The 25,444-nt window shown below is 41.7% G+C and overlaps 1 protein-coding gene across 10 annotated transcripts in view; it reads left to right on the forward strand.

Moving 5' to 3' along the window:
- The window catches only part of LOC147748173 (E3 ubiquitin-protein ligase TRIM38-like), a 229,320-nt gene that overhangs the window by 49,236 nt on the left and 154,640 nt on the right, over positions 1 to 25,444 (forward strand). For all 10 annotated transcript variants that reach the window (XM_086959081.1, XM_086959083.1, XM_086959084.1 and 7 more), the window contains exon 3: positions 11,722 to 11,742. In XM_086959081.1, coding sequence (XP_086815207.1) covers positions 11,722 to 11,742 — 21 coding nt within the window. The remainder of the gene's footprint in view (positions 1 to 11,721; positions 11,743 to 25,444) is intronic.

A 25,444-nucleotide genomic window follows, 5' to 3' on the forward strand; every position in this document is an offset into this window, starting at 1 on the left:
ACCGGTAGCCCAAAGTATATCTGGAAAAGATGACAATTCGGTTGGAGTATCTTCCTTTGACAAATACATTGGGGAAATCACTTTCTTACCAAGGGTAAGTTGTACTCCCGAAGGAGAACAGTACAAAGTCGCATATAATCTTTTTAACAAATCCAAACCTAACAAATTTTTGCCACAACCTGTTGTAAGGATGAGGGGTGCTTCTAATTCGCATGGGCCAACAGAAAGGGGCATAGGACTAGATATCGGGTTTCTAACACAGGCGCCAGAGAAACCTACTGAAATATTCATTTCGCCATTTCGAGTGCATAATAGAACTTTTCGTAGCACCAGTATCCAGCAGAAATGGCTCTGACACTCCGAATGTAATCACCTCGACATAAGGTCCATTCTGATCTACTGGAACTGAAACAACTCCCTCTCTTTGTCCATGGCTGTCCTAGTAATTATTACCCTCATTCTCTTTTTCTGCGTAATAGTCATCGGCATAGTACTGAGCTGACCTAGAAGATGCATTATTCTGTTGATCAAAGCTATTCATAGAATTCTGAGGCGGAAAAGAAGTGTTATTCTGGGGCAAATTTCCACGGACCCTACCCCTAGGAGCCTGTTGAACACCTCTACCTCTTCCACCAGACACACCAGAAACACCATTCAGACGTCGTGCCAGAGCTGGACAAATATTCTTGAAATTACCCTCTTCTTTGCAATAGGCACACTGATTCAGGCCGTACGGTAAACACTGATGGGAAAACTCGTTCCCTTGCGCGTTTCTCGAATACTGCTGTGGTTGCTGATAATTGCGCTGTTAGGAGTGCGAGGCGGATAGGCTTGTTGGAGAAGAACTTTGGTCTTTAAATCTTTAGTCTTCTTATCTGCCTTATATAGCTCGTCTTTGCGCCTATTTTCGTAGTACTGGGCTGTGGCTAAAATCTGCACTGACGTGGAAACAGCCCAAGCACTCACTGAATCTTTCAATTTATTGCACAGTTCAGGAAGCAAATTATGTACGAATTTGTCTACAAACAATCTTTGACCACCTTCGGTAGCCATATCCTGACCACTATGATCGACGAAAGTCTCTTCAAATCTCGTGAAAAAGTCAGACACATTCTCATCTTTCTTTTGCTTGCATGCAGACAACTTATCCCAATTTACACGCAGTTCAGGCATTAATGTCTTCATGTACGTGATAATTCTACCAGGAAGTTTGGCTATTAAAGGCTCAGGTTTGGAACCACCAACTTGTCTAGTATCTGCAGCAGTAATATTAGCCCACGTGTCACCTAGTTCTTGATCATGATCTGTATGACGAATTTTACTCCATAAAGGCTGTGGAACGACGTTCCCAAACAACATGTCTACATCTGCTAAATTCATTATACATGAGCTGGCAGTCTGTGATAACTCCTTATAATACCCTGCAGGATTTTTACGTGGATCAGGTAATGTCTGCTTGAGTGCTAAAACTTCAGATCTTTTCCAGGGGACATGTACCCATACACGCTGGAAATGCTGCGGAACAGGTCGATGTGCATTCGCATCACCTTCCCTCCAAACTGGAGGAACCTCTCTCATAGGGTATTGTCGCGGCTTTTTCCTACCTAATACGTCATCTTCATACAATGATCTAGAGACATTTCCCTTACTCCTATAGGATAATAGCAGATCTATTGCTTTTTCAAGATCGGCACCTACAATCATGTCTTCATAGAACTTAAAACGCATACAAAATAATTCCTTCATTTTGCGTTTGGGATCGTTTGTCTCTAAATCTTCGCAAAGATATACACACATCTCTTCGAATACATATCTCTGAGTGGGTGCATCCCATTGTCGGAAGACTTCGATAACAGACTGAACATCGTATCTAACAGTGTCAGTAACCCATTTGCGTGCTAACTCATTCAGTACTTCCCTTTCCTCGTAATCAGGCAGTTGACTACGCAACTGTCTACGTCCTGTTTTAGGGGTCGTTTTAGGCGACCCAAAGAAAGGTGAGAACAGACCAGTGACAGTACTTGCCACTCTCTGTCGAACGGAAGGAGAAACTTGCGGAGAGGCAGATGCGCCAGAAAAGATAGGCTGATGTAAAGATGAAGTCGAAGCAACAGCAGAAGAAGTCGAGGCAGTGGCAGAAGTAGTATCAAGATAAACAGGTGGAGCGGTAGGCAAAGTTGTAGAAGAAGTAGATGGAGTATGTAGCAAAGGCGGCGGCCCTTGAGAAGGCTGCGCCGGAGAAGTAGGAACCAGCTGAAGAGGAGCTGGTGCTTGTGCAAGAGCTGCTTTTCGTGCGCCGGTGCGCGGTATAACAATACGCTTCGGGGGTCCAACAATACTCGATGTATATGGGGTTGGTGAATTCAACAAATGGGACATTAATGGATCTTTGTCAGATGCTCCCTTTGAATCTTGTCCTTCATGGGGCAACATCGGGTAACATTTATCTACTGCTAATTTATTGCTTCTGAGCATTTGCTCACTTTCCTGCTCTTCCTCATTATCCCTGTATGCAATGGCAGCTTGCACCATTGACATACCTCTTTTATTTTTCTTAGCCAATTTCATTTCTTTCTGTTTGGCTTCTTTGTGCCATAAGCGAAAAGAGTCAAACATCGCCGGCCGGGCTTTCTTCTTAAACAATTTGACCTCGAGGTTATCTAAAATTTCTGCGTCAAAACTACCATATTGGGGCCATTTTAAAACACCATCCTTGTGGGTGTATTTTATCCATACCTCATTATACGTGATAGGGCCTACTCCGTGCTTGATATATAACTCATATGTTGGAGTTCCAATCGGAGGAACCGGACACGAATCCTCTAATCGGGAGTCCTTACTACAACCAAGACAAAACAAGTTTCCAAGTCTGCTAAGACCAGGCATCTTTGCTCACTAGTCTAGCTTCAAACTTCAAGGGATTATCTAATTATGATATTTTCGTGAATACACGAATCCCTCGGTTTTGGCGCTTGCAAGTTCCAAACAAGGTGTACCTCAAGGATACCAAAGACTAAGAACCAAACTAAGGACTAGGAGACGCTCCACTTATACTTAACTGAAGTATTGAAGATCGGTGACGTCACTAGAAGACTCGTCTATCGTTTCGCTCTACCAAGGATCACTGGATCCAAAACAGGGCGATAGTCAGGACAGCAGTCCTTCGTAGCCGTCGGGACGCGGGGAACCTCGCAGCAAAGACCTTCGGAACCACGTCGACATACAGGGGTCGCTGAAGTGGCTGGCCGTCCTCTGGAATTTTCACACGAAGCTCCTCACGAACATCTGGCTTGGACCGTCACCGCTTGATACCGCCCCGAGTTGGGCGCCAACTGAGGTGCCGGGTTATTAGGAACCCGGTGGTGCCAAGGGATAACACCCGAAGACCTCTGAGTTCTCCCTGTTCCGGACCACAGAAACCAAGAGTCTTCTAGGTGAAGTCAGAGATCGAGTTTTATTGGTTGCAACCAAGTAACATGTGTCCTAGAAGCACGACAGCACGGGCTGTAAGTTCTCAGGAGACTGTTAGTTTTTACAGAACCAGCCTTCTCCTTTTATATACGATATTACACTTCAGGCAAGAATTCTTGAGTTTACAATACGGCCATATACATATTTACACAATAGAGCAAAACGCACAGTCATGTTGGTCAACCCATATTTTAGATGTCCAGTTTGTGATAGATGACCCAGCCCAGCCCGGAATTACAATCAGATATCGATGAAACCTTAATAAAACAGGGCACCTCCTTGTCGTAAAACTGGCCATAAACAAGGAACATGGACAGGTGTATGTGTGTAGAAAACATGGTCTGTATGTGGTGAATGGTTTATGGCATGTTGTACTTTGATGATATCTTACTCGGCCACTGGGCGAGGAGCTGCCCAAACAGGTTTGACTGGAGGCGGTGGAGTCAGTTCGGCCAGGTCATGGGGAAGTCAGCTAAGGTGGACGTGTCCCTTCAGATCAAGCTCGACCTTAAATCAATTGACTTATATGAGGGCAAGGCATAAGATGGATGCCGTTCACAAAATGGAGTCCGAGGGTTCAGAGCGGAAACCATGATTTGAGGGTGTTGGCATCGCTCAATCACGACGCAAATGCACAGGGATAATGTCCTAATCATTACCGGTCGGCCGATACCAAATTCGTCATGGTACGACGATATTTTGTGACACTAGTGTTGGACCTCGGTACCATATCACAGCAGGGTCCAGAATTTCGGAACCACACCCCCCAGAGGGGGGGGGGGAAGCACTTTGCCAGGCCCTGTTTTGGTTCCCAGTCCGGCCCTGCGTATTCTTGTGAACAAGGTGCAGCCTGCGTTTCGGAAGTGGCGGAGGGTGGCGTTAAGCCAAGGTGGCTAATGCCACACTCCGCCACTTCTCCTGTAAATATGCCCCTGAGTCCCCGCTGGCATTTTATTAAGAGTCATTGGTTTAAGTGGGTGCCCTGGTTAAGATAGATATAAGTGCTAATACTGATCGTATCTTCATGGAAATGCTCTAACACCAGAACAAAGACAGTTTATCAAAGCTGGGATATACTAGTTAATAGCTTTTTATTATTGTAACCGAGTCATCAAGAAAGTATATTTGTTTTAGTCATATACAGTCAAACAGAAACAGAACATTTTTTGTAAACACAAGAACAATTTTAGACACAAACAGTGAAGCATTAAAATCAAACATGCATTCCATACTCAGTCATATCTCAATCATACCTTCCATTCATACACAAGCTACATACAAATAAATACTCAGCCCTATTGAATACGAATAGACAAGCGGGTTGAGTATTAGGTCTGCTGCAATATATACAATTATATACATACAATTATACAGTGAATTCGTACATATTAGTCTGAATCAGATAAATCATTAGAATCAAATAGCACAATCAAACAAAAATATATATGAAACAATTCTAAACCAATAGTGTAACAGTATATTAGCACTAAGGAAAAAACAGAAGGAGCAGACACTGGACATGAAAGGGCCTACGCGTTTCGAATCCCTAAGGGTTGGGAGGGGTTCTCATCAGGGCCAGGTAGCTCTGAAAAAAGAAAAGGAAAAAACTTTGTGTACATCTATTTAAAAAGGGGAGAATCTAGAGAGCATAAACACACCCAAAGTTACCTATGCTTACCACTATGGAGAATATCCAGAGATAAATATCACCTGTGTCAACAACAGAAAAAGAATATATATAAAACATTAAAAATGAGAAGTGTGTGTCTAGCCTCCTATTCTCGATTGTTTGTGGAGTCTACATCATGGTCAAAAACGCAAATTTACCTTAGGTGTACATGGAACAGAAGCCAAGCCTGTCAGGGTTCAGGTGGGAGAAGCTGGGTGGCCTGCAAAAGATATGGGCCATTTAGTGTCTGAAAAAATCGTAGAAGAGCCCCAACGGTAAGGCACAGGGTCATTATTCTTACCGGAAGATCGTGAACATGCACGTCCAGGCAAGAGGATCGCAAAAGGATCAGTCCGAAAATATTTTAAATCAGCCTCTGTTGAAAAGAAGAAAAAATGGGAACTGTTAGACCTAGGGTCGGAGAGCAAAAAATTGTCGGTCTGTAAGTAACAAGGTCCGGTAAGTGCTTACCGGTCGGGGAGAATTGTTGTTAGAATATAGTCGCCGGCGTCTCCAACAGCACTACTCTCTCGCGCATGCGTGGAGTGTCGTCTTGCTAGGGAGGCTTGTCTATATGTAAAGAGGAATCACGCATGCGTGGTATGAATCGGCTGCTGTAGTTTTTATGTTCCGAGGATGAAAACCTGACGCATAGACTTAATAGACCATGAGTGTGGCACAGGCTATAAAATATCTCAAATGGGATTGCGAAGGAAAATTTTTTATCAAATTGTGTGCAGGGACAATATTTAAAGTTTGTATATCTCTGATATTTCATTAAGTCCCCTAACTGCTGTGTCAAACTTTACAATCAGATAGGCTTCTCTCTTTGACAGTTTTTGGTCCAGATCTCCACCTCGTGGATCTTTTTCAACGCGAGAAATGACAGTCCATTTGATGTCACTTATAAGATGTTTACAACGTTTTCAATGATTAACCAACGGAGCAGTTTCAACTCCATTTTTTATCCTGGATTTATGTTGGGTGATTCGGGTGCGAATTTCTTGATTGGTCTTATATATAGGAGTCCACAAGGGCAAACAATACCATAGACTACATACTTTGTTTTACAATTGCTGAAAGTTTCATGTTTCCATGAGATGCCACGATGTTGAAACAATGATCCTTCTATTGTCAATTCACAGCATAAGGACGTCCCACATTTGTGGTGACCGACAATTGGGGACAATCCCATCATCTTTCTCAAGGATGGTTGTTCCTCTTTTTTTATTCCTGCTCTTATCACGTGGTTGGCCACACTGTTCTCCTTTTTAAAGGCAAATAGCGGGGGAGCTTGCAGGCTTGCGTCCAGATTTTTTATAAGATGCCAATTGGATTGTCCCCAATTGTCGGTCACCACAAATGTGGGACGTGCTTATGCTGTGAATTGACAAAAGAAGGATCATTGTTTCAACATTGTGGCATCTCATGGAAACATGAAACTTTCAGCAATTATAAAACAAAGTATGTAGTCTATGGTATTGTTTGCCCTTTTGGACTCCTATATATAAGACCAATCAAGAATTTCGCACCCGAATCACCCAACATAAATCCAGGATAAAAAATGCAGTTGAAACTGCTCCGTTGGTTAACCATTGGAAACGTTGTAAACATCTTATAAGTGACATCAAATGGACTGTCATTTCTCGCGTTGAAAAAGATCCACGAGGTGGACCAAAAACTGTCAAAGAGAGAAGCCTATCTGATTGTAAAGTTTGACACAGCAGTTAGGGGACTTAATGAAATATCAGAGATATACAAACTTTAAATATTGTCCCTGCACATAATTTGATAAAATTGTTTGCCTTCGCAATCCCATTTGAGATATTTTATAGCCTGTGCCACACTCATGGTCTATTAAGTCTATGCGTCAGGTTTTCATCCTCGGAACATAAAAACTACAGCAGCCGATTCATACCACGCATGCGCGATTCCTCTTCCCATATAGACAAGCCTCCCTAGCCAGACTACACTCCACGCAAGCGCGAGAGAGTAGTGCTGTTGGAGACGCCGGCGACTATATTCTAACAACAATTCTCCCCGACCGGTAAGCACTTACCGGACCTTGTTACTTACAGACCGACAATCTTTTGCTCTCCGACCCTAGGTCTGACATTCCCATTTTTTCTTCTTTTCAACAGAGGCGGATTTAAAATATTTTCGGACTGATCCTTTTGCGATCCTCTTGCCTGGACATGCATGTTCACGATCTTCCGGTAAGAATAATGACCCTGTGCCTTACCGTTAGGGCTCTTCTACGATTTTTCCAGACACTAAATGGCCCATATCTTTTGCAGGCCACCCAGCTTCTCCCACCTGAACCCTGACCGGCTTGGCTTCTGTTCCATGTACACCTAAGGTAAATTCGCGTTTTTGACCATGATGTAGACTCCACAAACAATCGAGAATAGGAGGCTAGACACACACTTCTCATTTTTAATGTTATATATATTCTTTTTCTGTTGTTGACACAGGTGATATTTATCTCTGGATATTCTCCATAGTGGTAAGCATAGGTAACTTTGGGTGTGTTTATGCTCTCTAGATTCTCCCCTTTTTAAATAGATGCACACAAAGTTTTTTCCTTTTCTTTTTTCAGAGCTACCTGGCCCTGATGAGAATCCCTCCCAACCCTTAGGGATTCGAAATGCGTAGGCCCTTTCATGTCCAGTGTCTTCTCCTTCAGTTTTTTCCTTAGTGCTAATATACTGTTACACTATTGGTTTAGAATTGTTTCATATATATTTTTGTTTGATTGTGCTATTTGATTCTAATGATTTATCTGATTCAGACTTATATGTACGAATTCACTGTATAATTGTATGTATATAATTGTATATATTGCAGCAGACCTAACACTCAACCCGCTTGTCTATTCGTATTCAATAGGGCTGAGTATTTATTTGTATGTAGTTTGTGTATGAATGGAAGGTATGATTGAGATATGATTGAGTATGGAATGCATGTTTGATTTTAATGCTTCACTGTTTGAGTCTAAAATTGTTCTTGTGTTTACAAAAAATGTTCTGTTTCTGTTTGACAGTATATGACTAAAACAAATATACTTTCTTGATGACTCGGTTACAATAATAAAAAGCTATTAACTAGTATATCCCAGCTTTGATAAACTGTCTTTGTTCTGGTGTTAGAGCATTTCCATGAAGATACGATCAGTATTGGCACTTGTTTCTTGTTGATTATTGATTAAGGCTCAGCCTTACTGATTACGAGCCAACCCCAGTTGTTCTCAGGCTGGTTAAAATAGATGCACCTGCTGGAACCAGGGAGTGACAGATGCACAAAACTGGTCAGAAATATGATCAAACCCAGTCGGTGATGGTCGAATTTGGAATCGGAGCCGGGTATTTATGCATGGTAGAAAATATGGAGGACCGGGTCCAGTTCAGGAAGATGTACAATCTTCTGAGAGCGAGCACTTTTCTTAAAGGAGTTTCCCAAGGCAAATATGAATATGAATGCAGCGGCGCGACAAGAGAATTCAGAAGAAATCTATACATTAGAAAGATTGTTGCTTTAGTTTTGTTTTTGGTTTGGTGTTTGGGTGAGCATCAATTTTTTGTAGTGATTTTTTTTAGTTTTGGTGTTAATTGTTGTTATATTTTGTTAATGCGGGGAAGCGTGCTTATGTAAGATGTATAGTGTCTTGTTCCCACTGTTTCCTTACATGGGGAGCCCATTCTAGAAGCAGGTGACTTTGCTGTGAATTGAGGTTCGAGAGGATGCAGGTGGAAGAGAAGTGGGTTGCTGTGTTTGATTAAAGAGCTTGGTTAAACCCTCTTTCCAACTGGAGACCTAATTTGTCACAATGCGTAAATGAGTGTTGGGACCTCAACCAGGGGGTGATGACTGACGTGGGTGGTAATTTGGCCATAGAGAAACGTGCTTATAGTGGGTATGAAGGAAAGGAGTAGCTGCTTCAAATCCAGATTCAATCGAGTGAGTTTCTACGGGCATATTTAGGGAGGGTGTTGGTGTTTTGTAGGAATGGGTGAAATCTAAAGTATGCTAGATTAATTCACAAAACATTTTAAACTTCATATTACGCTCGGTATGCGAAATTCCTTGAATTACAGTGGCACCTCACTTCGCGTAATTATGTGAGTTTGTGGTAAAAATGTACCATGCGCGGCTGTCTGCAGTACTTGTTTCAATGTGTCGTCAAGCCAAAAATTGATGTGAGGAAATGTTCTCTTTAAAATATAGCGTGACAGGACAGATTGGCATTTGAAGTAACTGTGCATGATTTTTCCGTTGATTATGCGACAGCTAATTATATTTGCGTTTTGCAATAAGTGTTCAGAGTTGACGTGGTCTAGTAGAGCGATATAATTTCAAAATAATCTTAGAGGTGGCCTGGGTCTGTCTCTCAACCTTTGGCTGTGATGCTGGAGCAGCACTTGTGCATTCATATGACCTACCCTGGACTACAATTTTTACTTATGTCACACACCTGGCCTCTAGAAAATATATTTTCCTTTCTGCCCAGGGCCCACAACATGGCTACAACTTTAGGGGCGTCAAGCTCATTCAAGCTCTGATCTGCTGTCTATCTCTCCCCAGCTTGACACCAGACACTGTCATCCTGGTCCTCTTTGTTTTCGAGGAGAGGGATTATCAGGACACCAGCCGCCTTGCTATGGAGCGGGGTCATCAATCTGACCTGGTAGTTTCGTTGGTGCTCCATTAACATATGACTGATGTCAGTGAATACATTTCGTTTTTCATTTCGAGCAAACTCCTTTTCTACCTCATATTTTGCTCTAGAAATGCCCTGTGCCAGCTGAGGCAAGTGGGCCATTCTATCCTGGTGGAGGAGGTGGGCATAGGCTCTTCATTAGTTCGAGCAACAAATTATACAGCTCTGCTGTGTGATCACGGAACTCTTCATAGTCTTGCAATATGCATATTGTGTACCATAGTGTTTTATACAGCCAATGCATATTTTATTCAAAGCTAAGGTGTTTCTTATGTTTCCTGGTACACATTTTAAACTGCATAGACTCTTGGTCCCAATTTCACTAACCTGGTTTATTTGGGGTAATTGTCTGTTGTCTGTATACATTTTCTTGGTTGGGGATACACTCTTGCGCAATGGCATTGATGTGTTAATATGTGGTCCATACATAAAAAAAGAATATCTCGTGGAGAAATACTCTGAAAAGCCTGGTCTTTAAAAACCCATCCGCTAGTGTGAATGGAACCTGACCTATATCTTTTTTACCTTGCACGAGATGAATCCATGAATTTTACAAGTAAGAGACTATACATACATGTGCTGTTAAATGAAGGAAGCGGTACAAAAGGGGGAGGTGATGGACGGAGCATCTGAACCAATCAAACACTCACACCCAGTCAACAGATCTGGGTTTAATCCATCACCGTTCTTTGCCACTGGATTCTGGCTTGGCAGTTCGGGCTGGACTGTTCCCATGAGGCACAAGGTCAGACTGATTTGCATATGGCCATGTCTGAACTGGGGTGGCAGAGTGGGCTAAAGAACGGTGATGGTTTAAACCCAGATCTGTTGACAGGTGTGAGTGTTTGATTGGTTCAGATGCTCCGTCCATCAACACCCCCTTTTGTATCGTTAAATGAAGAAAGGGATGAAAATTGATCAATAACTCGGGCACCTTCGATCTGGTTTGATTTCTTCATTGCACTACAAATAGCATCCCATGTTGCTTAATTTTAAAAATGGCTGCACCTTTGTAAAACATTTCATCTTTGGAAACAATAGTTTTGCTGATAAACTGTGTTTAAGTAAATACTGAATGCAATTAACATAGTCATCCACATGGCTGTCATTGCAGGCGGCCTAGTGGGTACCACGCTCTTTCTACATCTAAATGTAGACCTTTTTAAAGAGTTTTAAGAGTCATCCAGCAATTCTCAGGGTAAAAAGCAGCTAGATCGTCTCTTGTGTATTCTTCAAATTTGTCATGCTGCTCCAGAAATACTATTGACCTGTTTTATGAGGGTCTCTGCATGGAAGTCATCCAAGGTGCTGCATCCTTCCTTGCTTCCTGTCCTGATTTCAGCATGACGTAATGATGGGTGTTATGGAAATGCACCAATAATACATGGCCAAGGATGCGTGGCTATGGGCACTGCTTGTCCTGCTGGTTGCCCTGCTCTATTCCCTGCCTCCATGGTACATCCCCTGTGCAGCTCTTTCCTTACATCAAGAACATGGGCCTCCCCTGTACCATATTAGTTAACTGATCCGATATATTTTTTTTCAAAGCTAAGAGTTTTCTTATGTTTTGTGAAACATTTTTGACTTGCTTAGATTATTGGTCTCCTTATCATTAAGCTAATTTAGTTTGTATCCATGCTTTGCTGTTTGTATTAATGTCTCTTGTAAATCTGACTTCACTTTCTCGATTGTGAATACACTTTCTTGCACACAGATAATTGTTTTACTGTGCTATTCATATAGTCAAAAGAATATTTACCATGTGGGGGAAATGATAGGAAAAGTCTTCTCCAACACAAATGGATTTGAAAACACATGGGTATCTGCTGTAGTGAATGTAACATTTTTTTTTAACCTTCTGCAGATTCCAACAGCAATGCCACAGGTAAGACTCACTTAACTGATAAACTGCTAAAGGGCGGGGGTGAAGAGAAGGGACCTTTAACTCAAGCTTCTTTTGTTCTGCTTTGATTTCTTTATTGTGCTTCAAATAGCAACGTTTTTGAGTGAGTTCAAATGGACTGTATCTACGTGCAATGTTGTCTTTTGAAACGCCACAATAGTACGGTGCATGCGGTTGCAGTGTTCATGTGAACATTGCAACATTAAATATACTAAAGCTCATCAAAAATGGCCGCCTTTGCAGATGGTCCTTGCAACTGGTGCCCCACTTTATGCCTGCTTCTAAATATGGAGCTCATTAAAGAGTTTTAATTGGTGCCATGCAATTGTTAGTGAGAAAAAGCTTCTAGAGTGTTAGAATCAAAACAGACAATGTTGTATTCCAGTTACTCAGACACAATTTACATGTTTTATGAGGAGCTGTAGGCATGGAAGTGGGCAAAGTGCTGTATCCTTCCACAGTTGCTTACTGTCCGCCTACAAAGTGATCCTCTTCAGATTTAAGCTGGTCAATGATTATTTATTATAGAAATGCTCCTCCACCATCTTGCAAAGAGACGGAGCGCTATGGGCACTGCTTGGCCTGCTCAATTCTCTACCCCATTCTCTCCACCATTCTACATCCCCCCCCCCCCCCCCCCCCCCGATACATCACTTTTCTTGCATCAAGAATATTTGCCCTCGACCTAACCATGTCCAAAGTCCTGGGGTAGGAAGTCGACACAAATATGTTTAGATAAGGAGCCGTGCTAGCCAGAATGAAGAGGTAAAAAGAGGAACCTTTTCAAATGGTCAGTGGTTCTTTCCACCTGGGTTCTGCACTCTTTAAAGACACAGATTCTCTCGGTCCTTAATTTGCAAAGAATGAGTGCCGGTGGCCAACTCTGCTCAGGAGCCTGCGGCCGTGCAATCAAATGTCGGCGCAGCTAATGCCAAGGCTGCGTAGTCTTAAATCTAACTCATTACACTGTAATCCACTACCAGACACTCCCTGCCCCTCAATCTCACTCGTGCAACTTCTGCTTTTTCCCTTTGATTTTTCTGGCGTTCTCTTCCTCCGGCTTTCCACTTTGTGTGTGTTTCCTCTTGCGCTCAGGAAGTTAATCTTTATATAACTGTAGGAAGTGATGGGGAGGTTAGTTGCAGGAGACTCATGCTCCCATTCATAATTCAATAGATGCTGCACAATAATCAACTGATATCTGTTCACCAACATTTACCTTCCCAGCACAAACCGATACTGGGAGCTACAATCCCTAGACTTCACAATAAATTGGGCCAAATTACAAGGCTGGCGGTCCAAGGACTGGCAGACCCATGGTGCTAGGCGGTGGTGGTCCAGCCACTACCGCACTTGTGATCAGACCACAACATTATGAGCTGGGCGATCGAACCATCCTGGGACCGCCATTCCCTGAAGGTGGGGCGGCGGCCAGTGGGTCCCGCCAAGAAAATTACGGGTTTCCTCTCTGCCGGTGGTGAGGTTTCTACTCCATGGCAACCCAGGTCGGAGAGGAAACAAAGGGGGACCTAGAGGGCCTCTTGTGCCTCCTCCGCTTGTGCATGCACATAGGGGGGCGTAACGTGTGCCGCCCTGTGTGGCATGGACTATACTGTAAGGGGTCCAGGTTAGGTGCGAGAGTACGTTCCTTTCTTTTGAATGAACGAATTGGTCACTTGGTCAGGATAAATCCTTTATTTTATCTTAGCAAGAGTCGTTACCGTGTCCATTCAAGTCTTGAATGATTCATTTCGTTTTCACTGGGGTTATTCAAAAGATTATTTTATTTATTGAACAGAGAGCAAAGACAGCCGACACGTGTTTCACCCTTTGTGGTGCATAGCGCCAGGGCTTTCTCAAGGCTAAACATTTTTTTTGATCACATTGCTTTTATCAAGTTTTCCAATGGACAATACCATAATGGTTTGGTTCCATATTCAATTTTTCAAGGATAAATCTCCAGATGATGCAGGGTCCTCTGGATAATCCGGTGTTCGACGCGAGTCCCGTATACTGTAAGGGGTTCCCATTGCAGTGCCTCTTTTGAAAGATTCACCATCCTGGGAATGCCACGCCACCTGCCTGATTACAAATAGCTTGTAATATGGCAGGTGGCGGCGAGTCTCAGCGTTGTGAGGCTGCGGCGGTGGAGTACCGGTCGCCTCTGCACCACCGAAACTCTTAATCGGGCCTCAAATGATTCCCCACTCCCCAATTAAGTCATTTCCCTTTCCATCACTGAAGAAAACCACCAGGCAGTGACCATGTAAATAAGAAAATCATTTTCCTAAATATCTGCCAATCATATGTTCATCTCATTGCAAGTCATTATCACTGTCTGTTCTGGATAAATGTCTCCTTTATTCAAGGTTAAGAACTATAGTTGCACATACTCCTTCTCATTGGTTTCTTTCCACCTGATTAACAGCACCACATCTCTGCAAGCTCCATAGGTCGAAATTACTTGATAGTGCTAGGATATATGTGCTAATTCAATGAACTGTGGCTACAGGAAATAGTTTTGCACCCCTACGCATTGTGACATGAGTCTTCTACTTCTTTTTAGATGAGTGGTGTCACTGTAATTGATACTACTACACCAAAGTCTTTTTCAAATATACTCTACCCACATATAAAGACTCTCTGTAATGCTACCTGGTTGTTTTAATCAGTTGCTGAGCCTTGTGTTAATGGAGTGCCGAAATACAACTACTGGTGTGAGTCATTGCGCTATATTAAGCTATAATAACATACATACACAAGTGACTGAAAAACTGTCAATTTAATATCCCCCATTGTAGATAATGGGCTCCATAAGCTAGCATTGGAATATTTTATTTAAGTATAAATATTGATAGGAGTGAGATAAAATATAATTCACTGTATCAAGATGCTAGTTATGATAAATCCATCAACTTGCCACTGTTAGCTTTATGATAACTATCACAGAAAATAAATTATTAAACTTTCTTTTCTGTAAGTCAAAATCCAGACTTCCAGCTGCGCTCTCCTGATTGGCTAGCCTCTGCCAGGCTGAGCCAAGCTGTTTTAAATAGGTGTGAAGCAGCCTGCTAGAGCCAATGGATTTCCTAATGGAGGAGAACTGCAGCTGTAGAAGCTACAGGCAGGAAGGTGAGTGGAGCTGCCATACTGGTCTCCAAAGGAAGAATGACACTTTAGGCCACCACAGGCTCACCCGCACATCCTCCACTCCCAACCATACAGTATCCTCGATTAGATTAGGAAAGAGGATGGAAGGGGAATGTTAGGGAAACTTCGCCATGCCAGTGGGTTGGCTTAGCCTCCTGCAACCTCCAAGGAAAGACTAACTCCATTTTGGATTTTGGATGAATGGTGCCTCCTGAAGCAAGAATATACCACACTTTGTAGGAAATGCTCATACACCTGGGTGGCACCCAGCTTCCCATTGGTCCGGGGTGTCCCCTGCTTGATACCCAGGAACACTGCATAAAAATGGAAGAGTTGCCAAGCAACTCAGATCTTCTGCCTGAAACTTCAAGGAGAAGGACTGCTGTGCTGGAAACCTGATCTGCACCCCAAAGGTCTGCATTCCAAAGGACTGCACCTGCTGCGCATTCTGGGACTACAGTCTTAAGGATTTTGCTTTGACTCAAGAAGGATTAAAGAGGGGAATTCCTGCAAGCTACAGGTGAACTGAACCCACCTGCATCATCTCCACTAATACGTCCCCATCCTGGAGTACATCTAGTGTACTTTTTAGGATTTGGCCAGATGCATTGTGGGAATTGTAGTCCCAACACCCCAAGGACCATCTCTAGGATTCTAGACCCCTGGATTGGTGTTGTGGGTTCTTTGAACCCTGAAGAAGACCTTCTGGAAGAAGATCCTGAAATTTGGGAACTTTTTGGTAAAATACTCCATAAGGTGACTGACTCTACGTCGAGAGTCAAGCTGGCAACCTTCAAACGTGACCTAGCCTGGATTTCAGGTTTGTCCTGCTGAAAGCTTCAGACTTCCAGGATATGACTGAGGCTCGCAGAAAACCAAGCCTATTATGTTGAAGCAAACCCAGCCTGAAGATAAGCCTCCCTCTATGTTGAGAGAAAAAGCTTCAGAAAAACTGCAAAGGTAAAATTTTGAACAAGGCCTCACGCTTAGTGCATCCAACTAGGGCTCCATCACGATTGGCCTCAAACTTTGACTTTGTCCCAGTCAAGCACAACCAGATGTCCTAATTTGGCACTATGTGTTTTTAAGGACTATAAAGTGTTTTTTCTCTAAAAATTCATATCTCCAGGCGTCTATTGGTTCATACAAATATAACCTATGTTTTTAAATTGGTATGGGATTTTTATAGTGTGTTATGTCTTACTTATTTAATGTATTGGTGATTTTAAATGCTTTACACTCCTGTGGTAAGTCACTACTTATCACTATTAATAATCACCTTTCCAACAATCACTTAATGTGTAAATATGACAGTGAGCAACAGGACATTGCAATGGTTTCCACCTGTGCATTACCATGCTAATTGAGTGAACATTTCCTTGTGCCTCCATTGCATAAACCTGTGTCACATCATGCAAACCGTGCAGTGCTCCCCTGTGGTGTATCACCGTATTCAAGGGACAGCTAATCTTGGTTCCTGGCCTCCAATATGCCTTATGTTACTTGCTTTCCACTTGACATGGCTACATGATCGACCCAGGGGGTCAGAGTGAGATTAGCGACCAACGACCATCCGGTGAAACGTCTCTCAAATGCATAATAATCCTCCCTTTTTGATACCAAGACTCACTTCCTTCTCTTTTATAGGCGGTCTATTAAATGTGAGCAATAGACTGCTAGTGTAACTTTCTTTCACTAGTCCAGAGGAAGGGTCTCCAACCTTTTCTGCATAAGTGCTACTTATGTTCAATTAAATCATTTCAAGCTATTATGATCATTAATGTTTCCATGGTAACCACATCAGACACGATTACATTAGTGGCCACCTAGCTAGTAGTGATCACCCAGTGCATCAGCCAGGGTTGCCTACAGTAATGTAGAAGTCTTAGTCAATTGCTTCCACATAGGTAATATGTTAACTGCATTGGTGGCAGGAGCATTGCAGCCATGGCTATGTTAGAGCATCTGGTGCTGGGGAGAGAAAGTTCTATCACTCAAATATCACTATAAATAGAAATTCAACCATTTTTCTCCAAACATCAGCTTATGTTTTCTGAAAATACAGATTCTTGTCAAACCCACTCTTAATTTTGGTATACATATATTTCGGCAACCAGGCAAAAGCTCACAATTTAGTAGGGTGGGTAGCACACTTGAGTAGAGCTACTTCCAGGTAGCTGGAGAGTTTTGAAGAGACTAGGCTTCAAGAAAAAAATAGATGTCATTGGTCCTAACCATCTTCTGAACATAATTTCTTTCAATTCAATGAACTTTATTCAGAGGCATTGAGCATCCATAAAAGCATCACACAATGCAAAACGAGCAAAAAAATGCAATTCATAGCATAAGAATTAAAGATATGCATAGAAATACTATACAAACAGATTGAGTTCATAAAATAGCAATATGATTTAAGACAGTATAGATGTACATGCACGTGCAGCAGATTTTAAGTACCCAATATGCAAAACATCTTCCTCATTCGTTTATAACAATAACCATCTAAAAGCGGTCTACATTTGCCAATATTGGAACCGTATTTTTTTTAAAAGCGGGTTAAAAAGTGTTGTTCTTTCAAACACCTGTACAGACCAGCTGTTTATACAGGTGCTTCTAGGCTATAACACACACTTTGAATTACTCTGTGCAATTGCATTGTCACTGTGAAGCTAGTGCCAAATAATTTAGTCTTTTCACCAACTGAGCTAAATGATCCCACCCATCACCGTTTTGTATACTTCAGTGTGATCCCATAGTGCTATGGATATCCCCAGATATGTCTCGTTCTCACTGTGCCACTGAAACCAAGCCATACCCGACTGCAGAGCTCCAATCAGGGAAAAACTGTAGGTTGCTTTTGTTCTGGTTAAGGGAGAAACTGGCCTGGCATTTGGGGTGGACTGTTCCTATTGGGGGAGAGTAAAGCCTGATTTGGAAATGGCTGGGTCCAAACTGAAATGGTATTATATAAGCAAAATAATTGACAGGGATTTGACCCAGAGTAATTACCAGTGACTGGAATTAATTCAAGTATTCCACGCAGAACTCTGTTTTTGTAAACATTTAGAGGAATATGCTGCACATCGGAGGTACCAGATTCTAGCATGGGTTAAGATCGTGGGGAATAATCTACCCTTCCAAAATCACTTGTAAAGATGATACCAATTTAAGAAAGTGACCCTAAATGATAACAGTGAATGTTCAGTTGCAGATGCCTCCATTGAGTCCAGATAAGGAAAGCAAACCGGTCCAGGATTTCAAACCCTGTCATTAATTTAGGGGGTAAAAACTGATTTCAGACTTACTAGCAATTTCAAATGAACACAGCCTCAAGCCTTTTGAGACTTTGCGGATGTCAGAACCATCCACTGATGGGATAGGGAGTTTGGAGGGGTATGGTCACCCTAAATGGATACAAGGCCAGAACGGCAATGATGATCCATGCTGTTGACTACCCTGGCAAGGGTTGAAATGTTCTTAAACCTCTTCTGTGGATAATGCTTACCTGATTTAGGGATTTCTGAGACCAGTCGTGTCTGAGACATCAGACTTGCAACAACAACTTTGTACTGACATCACTGTCTATTATCCCTCTGGGTATTCATTCCAGTGATTCAACGGCAAGGAGAGATATATCTCAGCGGTCTAACTTCCTTGGGCAGATCCTATGTAACAGTTCTATGTGCCATTAGTCGCATGTGCAAGTTCTTCCATGCCTAGATATGAAATGCTCAGAGGTTGACGGGTTGGCAGTCTGTTAACCTCAAAGTCTTCCATAAGAACGGTAGGTAGTATCATCATTTCACTACATATCTTACAAGCATCTGACTGTGCTGACTTCGCCCTGTTCTAATGCCCTCTTTATATGTACTCACTATACAGCCAGCTCATTATTGAATCAAATTCAAACTGGGTCTTCTTATCCAAACCTCTCTTGCATAGATTAACGTTCTTGGCTGATTTCAAGCTCTTGGTGGACAACCTAAGCAATGGCTGCACAAGTGGTTGAAAACCTTACGTCTGTAGACTTAATCCAGCTTGTTGCATCCTCTAGTCTCATGCAGCATGTTATAATCTGAATCTTGTATTCAAATGCAGCACTAGTACTGCTGAGTAAAAGATTCAGCCTAAATCTTGGGCCAACCATTCAATGATCAGTCTGCTGTCAAAATCCTATTTCAAACATTCAAGATTAATACCTATTTATACAGGAAAGCAAACTGAATTCCTGTGTCGAAGGGCGTTTTTGTAGTCTGTGTAATAAAGAATGACCAATGATTCATAGTCTGTGTATTAAAGAATGACCAATGATTCAAAATCCATTCACCCGCCTTTGTCAAACTCTGTTGCTCTCCTTCATGTCTCCAATCACAAAATATCCATAAACTCTGGACACAAACTCCATACAGCTTTAAAAACTAAAAACCGCGACCATGGTTGTCAGCAAGTAGCGCTTCTCGGATACTGAAAACATGAAACATTAGACCAGAAACTGGAACATAGGTGACGGATGCAGCTGATTGAATTTTGCAAATCCAGTAAGGGAGCACATCATAAAGCATCCTGAAAGCCAAGAAATCCTTGCCAGTCTGCATGCAAATTTCCAAAACAAAAAGTTAATCCATCTCTGCTCCTTTCTGGAAAGTTTTTGTTTTTACCTTTCCATCAACCGTGGGCAAAGAAAATGGGAGAGGGTCCAAAAGCATTGATCTCTCTTCTCAATTCCCATTGAAGCATTTGCTCTCTGATACTGACAAAACAGCTGAACTGGAATTTGACCAAATTTGGTATAAGGCTAGAACTTTACTCAGTGGGATTTTTATGTTAATCCATTCAGCAATTTTGGAAAAAGGTGTTTAAAAAGGTGTTCAGGTTGGGCTTGAAGGGGTTACAAATTTACGCTGGGTGCAGCAGGAGAGTTAACTGAATAGACATAGCCAAAGCTAAAAGTGACATTATAGTTACTTATAGTAACAAGATCTTCCCTTATGTTACAAAAAAAACTGAAATTCACTAAAGTTAAAATAACAAAGGTTAAAGTACTATTAATTTGGTGTACAAATAAGATGAAACTGTTTTAAAACGAAAACCAACTACTTGAATTCCACAGCTAAAGTTTAATGTGTGGACTACAACATCCGTAGCTGGCATGTACTTCGTATGACCATGTTACATCACTCATGACCTTTTCAGTGACATCATAGATGACATTTCAAATGACATAATTGATGGCATACTGATACTACTGATATTTATTTATAAAGCTGTATATACCAGCGAACAAGATCCCAAAGGATATCAGAGGGCTTTACATTAGGATGGAAGGAAGGACATAAATACAAAATTGACATCAAGTAGGAGTAGAAAAACAGGAATGATCATAGATTACAGGACAATTGCACCATGGAGGGTGGTACAATAAACAGCTGTAAGCAGGCAACGGAGGGGGTCACAGTATGCAGTAAAGAAGAGCAGTATCAAATGATGGCACAATGGTAGTAGGAGCAATGTCTTCGAGCAGGTAAGCCTAGCCCACTTAAGATAAACATTTCTTCATTGGGAATCTTTTTGCTTCCAATTTGAATGCCATCATTGAGGAGATTCGACAAACTTCCGGTGGAAGAGAGTTTCATATCTTTGGGGCAACGCCTGGAAGGCTTGGTGACCAGTTCTCTTTTTGCTAGGGATGAGTGGTTTCAAGAGGAAAGTATTGGCGCTTCTTGAGGCTCTTACACCACAGGATAGTTCAAGTTTTTGCGTAAGGTACCTAGGAGTTTTGAAGTGAAGGACTTTGGGCGCTAGAACAGCACTGAATTTGTGCTTTGTAGGACAACCATCTAAGATTCTAGGACTGGGGATATTTGCTTGTTTCATTTGGTGCCTGTAACCAGTCTAGCCGCAGTGTTCAGTGATGCCCTTAGTGGAGCCAGGGTGTATTTGGGAAGGCCACAGAGGGTAGCGCTGCCATAGTCTAGCCTCGGCAAGGCAAGCGATTGGACCACCTGCTTGAAATCATTTTGTGGAAGGAAAGGTTTGATATTTCAGAGTGTCCTCATCAAGTGGTGTGCTCCCTTACACACATTGCTGATATGAATTTTCATATTCAGATGCTTGTCAATGGTGACTCCAAGAAATTTGGCTGAGTCTATGATGAGAAGAGTGCAGTTGAAAGCAGTGAAGTGACTGTTGGGCAGGAGATGGTTTTCATTTCACCAGATGATGTTAGGGTAGTGTTGAGTGAGATGTTTTCAGGGGATGATATTTTCAAATAGAGTTGCGTATTGTCCGCTTACATATGGAAGAGAATGTTCATAGAATTTCGTGAGTTAGTTAATGGTTCCAAGAAAAGGTTGAAGAGAATAGGAGATAGGGCGGACCCTTGGGGGACCCCCATGAGTACTGGAGAGGGCAGTGAGAGAGTAGTTTGTCTGACTCTTGACGACCATGATGACATTGTAGTCCTAGTCAAGATAAAGTAAACCCCTAGGATCTTATTCAACACTTACAGGTAACCAGCATTCACACACCAACAATCATTCAATACCTCATATACACAATCCGTGGGAATATCCCCTCAAACAGAAAACCCCACAAGATGGTCCACCAAAATAAGCTCACTAGAGTAAGGTTATAGCGCATGTAACAACTGGTAATTTATTTTCTTGAGCAATATATAATCTTAAAAAACATAGAATCAATCCTCCAAGTACTGGAATACTGGAAGATACAATTTCATAATCATCAAATTATAAAGAACAAATTACACATATACACTTTATAATGGCACAGTACAATGACAAAAACAACATCATCCAATTGACTAAAAAAGGAGGAAACCCTATTAACACAAAGAAAATTCCATTGTTTCACAAAGGTCCATAATAAGCTTATAGGGAAAGAAACCAGGTGAGAGCCTTGCTCTTATCATTTTAGTTGTTCCCAGATGGATTCCTTGTGTACCAAACTGGCGTTGACGTATTTCGGTGGTAACAACAAAATGTAATAACTACCTTCAGGACAAAAGGTATTCCAGGAAATTATTCCTCCATCTATAAAGAAATAATTCATGGATATATATATATATATATATATATATATATATATATATATATATATAATATATATTCAATCCGATCTCCTGCACAAGCCATGCGATGCGAAGGAATCACGAGCCACTCCAGCCGGGTAGGGTTCAAGGTATTTTTAATGGGCAAAAAACAGACGCGTTTCGAGCGCACAGGCTCTTGGTCACATGACCATAGCAGACATGTTGTTGCATTAAGTAACATAGGTTTTAAAGGAAATGAAAAAAAGACTCAATGTTTCCGTCACATTGAGTTCACTAATGAGCTTTTAAAGGGATTACATTGCATCGTGTAAAGACATGTAAATGTGTAATTTACAAAAAGCGCTTTTTTATACATCTTTGTTTTTATGCAAGACATTGTGCAAGGTTAGTTCATCTGGTACAATATATATATATATATATATATATATATATATATATCTATTCACTGAAAAAACCATAGGTTTCACACCAGTTATAGTTAGGAATTAGCATTTAAAAAACCTATTAAATTCACTGAAAAAACCATAGGTTTGACACCAGTTATAGTTAGCTGGAAATTTTACTGACATAAAACCATTGAAATTCTCACGTTATAGTTAGTTGGACTCACTATAACTTGCGCGCCTGCAATGCACTGCTGATGACGTCACATATTACATCATTCATGACATGGTCAGTGACATCACTCATGACATCACTGATGACACCATCCAGTGAATGTGTGTCTTTCTGAAAAATAAATATGTTTTATATATGTATATGTAAAGGTCGATGGAAGAATAAATGTTTAAATAAGTGTCTTAATGGATGTTTCAAAAAAAAAAAAATTGATTGGTTAACTGGCTTATTAAGTGTATCTTAGTGAATACATATATCAGTGAGTATTGTTTAAATATTTAAATGTTTGTATCAGTGTTTCACTTTGTGTATAAGTGGCTGCATGGGTTGGTGAGTAGCTACATGTGTGTGTATACAGGTTATTAGATTTTTTTTAGTATCAGTATGAGTGTCTGTATGGTTTGGTGGGGGAGTTACTTAGCACATAGATGCATCAATGACTGACTCACTGTATGTGTTTTGAAGACCGCATATGTGCAGGACTGTATGGGTGGATGAGTGTGTATATGTGTGTGTTAGTGAGTGAATGACTGTCTCACTAGTGTCTTTATCAGTAACTACATATATTTTAATCTAGTATATGTGAGTATTGATGTACATAAGTGAGTATGAGTGAGAGATTGAAAGAGTTCTTGTTTAAATAAGTATGTGTTTCTATAAGTGATTGTTTAAGAGAGTAAGTATGTGTAAGTTTCCTTAGAAGTAAGGTGGTAGTGTGTGTATAGCTGTATATGCAAATAAATGGATGTTCAATAGTTTATTTGCATGTGTGATTATGTGTGTGAGTAACTTTTGGATCACTGTCGGTGTGTACCAGGATGTATAGGTGTTTCACTACATATGATGAGTGAATATATGTATTAGTGACTACATAGAACTGTTGGTGAATGAGTGGATGTGTATATAGATGGTGGTATTACTGAATTGGAATTTGAAATGCAACTATCTGACCTATTCACCCTTTGCGCCCTCAACAACGCCAATAACATAATCCTGGGCGATCTCAACATTAGATGGAACAACACTAATAACCCGCTCATTCAATCCCTCAACAACCTCCTGATAGAAAACGACCTGACACAACACTGCTCTGAAGAAACCCACTACAGAGGAGCGATACTTGACGCAATCATTGCGGACAATCACACAATCACCATCGACTACATCATTCCAGTTGACTGGTCAGACCACCACCTAATTCTTTTCCACATCAACCAACCAGCGCCTTCCCGACTCTTAAAACAAGCTCCGCCCAAATGGATAAGGAATATTGCCCAAATCCCTCAGACCATCCTAGAAGATGAACTAACCACTCTCCTCCCGAACTCAATGGAGCACCTCTCAACCACTGACCTGACCTCTCTCTACTACTCTAACATGACGAACACCCTCGATCGCCTGGCACCCCTAAAACTAAAAAAAAACAGAAACATTCCATCGAGATCATGGTTCACCACAGACATAAATGACGAAAGAAGACTTCTCAGATCCCTTGAAAGAACCTGGAGGTCCAACCCATCCTCTCTTCACCGCGAACAACTCAAGTCGGCTCGCAGAAACTACAACAATCTCATCAAGGATAAAAAATCGTCCTTCTTCTGCTCCGCTCTTGAAAACGCTAAAAACCGCCCCAAAGAGCTCTTCAACATCATCAGAAGTCAAACATCCAAACCCATCAAATCCGTTTCAGTGCCCTCTAAAAACCAATGCGACAACTTCGCCAACTTTTTTAACGAAAAAATCATCAAGATTGACCTCTCTCTTAGCACAAACCCTTCTTCTCCTAGAGGGTCCAATACACCAGAACTGTCTGACAGCACCTCATTGTTCCCACCTACCCAATGGTCCGTCTTCACGCCGATTCAGGAATCAGAGATCGTCACCCTGATCTCTAACGCCAAACCATCTTCCCACTCCCTGGATCTGCTTCCCATAAACCTGACCAAAGCTCTGAAAAACTCCCTAGCCCCAATTTGGTGCAAAATCATCAACAGTTCGCTGAGCACGGGAATTATCCCAGACTGCCTCAAGGTCGGCCAAGTCACGCCGCTACAAAAAAAAATAGGGTTGGACTCAGAAGACATGAACAACTTCAGACCCGTGTCAAACCTCCCTCTGTTATCAAAAACACTAGAAAAATGTGTTCTCCCACAGCTAAACCAACACTTAGAGAACATCAAGCTCCTTGACCCCCACCAATCGGGTTTCAGAAAAGGATGCAGCACTGAAACTGCCATCCTTAACATCGTAGACGATTTACACAAATCGCTTGACTCCGACCAATGCTGCCTTCTCATTCTTCTAGACCTTTCGGCCGCATTCGATAATGTCGAACACTCGCTGCTCTTAAAAGTCCTTCAAGAAAGAGCAGGCCTGGATTTGACGCTTCTGAACTGGTTCTCCTTTTTACACAATCGCTCCCAAAGAGTAAAAATCAAAAACTTTGAATCTGACCCCCTTCCCGTCAGCAGAGGAGTCCCTCAAGGGTCAGTTCTCTCCCCTCAACTCTTCAATATCTACATGGAACCCCTTACCTCAATACTCAGGAACTCCAACATCCCCTTCCACCTCTACGCTGATGACACACAACTCTATCTGGAAACCACCTGTATGGACGACATCCTCAAACTCAACGACACGCTCAAAGATGTTCAACAATGGCTCTCACAAAACCACTTAAAGCTTAACCAAGAAAAAACTGAAATTCTTCTCATCTCCAACAGAGACGAAAACCCCCAAATTGAAGAATGGCTCAAAGCCATTGACGCCCTCAATGGCACCCTTAAGCCAAAAGACTCAGTCAAATCCCTAGGTATCACCCTAGACCCCAAACTAAACATGAAAAAA

This window comes from Lissotriton vulgaris, chromosome 1_1 (assembly GCF_964263255.1).
Source record: "Lissotriton vulgaris chromosome 1_1, aLisVul1.2, whole genome shotgun sequence".
Classification (NCBI taxonomy): domain Eukaryota; kingdom Metazoa; phylum Chordata; class Amphibia; order Caudata; family Salamandridae; genus Lissotriton; species Lissotriton vulgaris.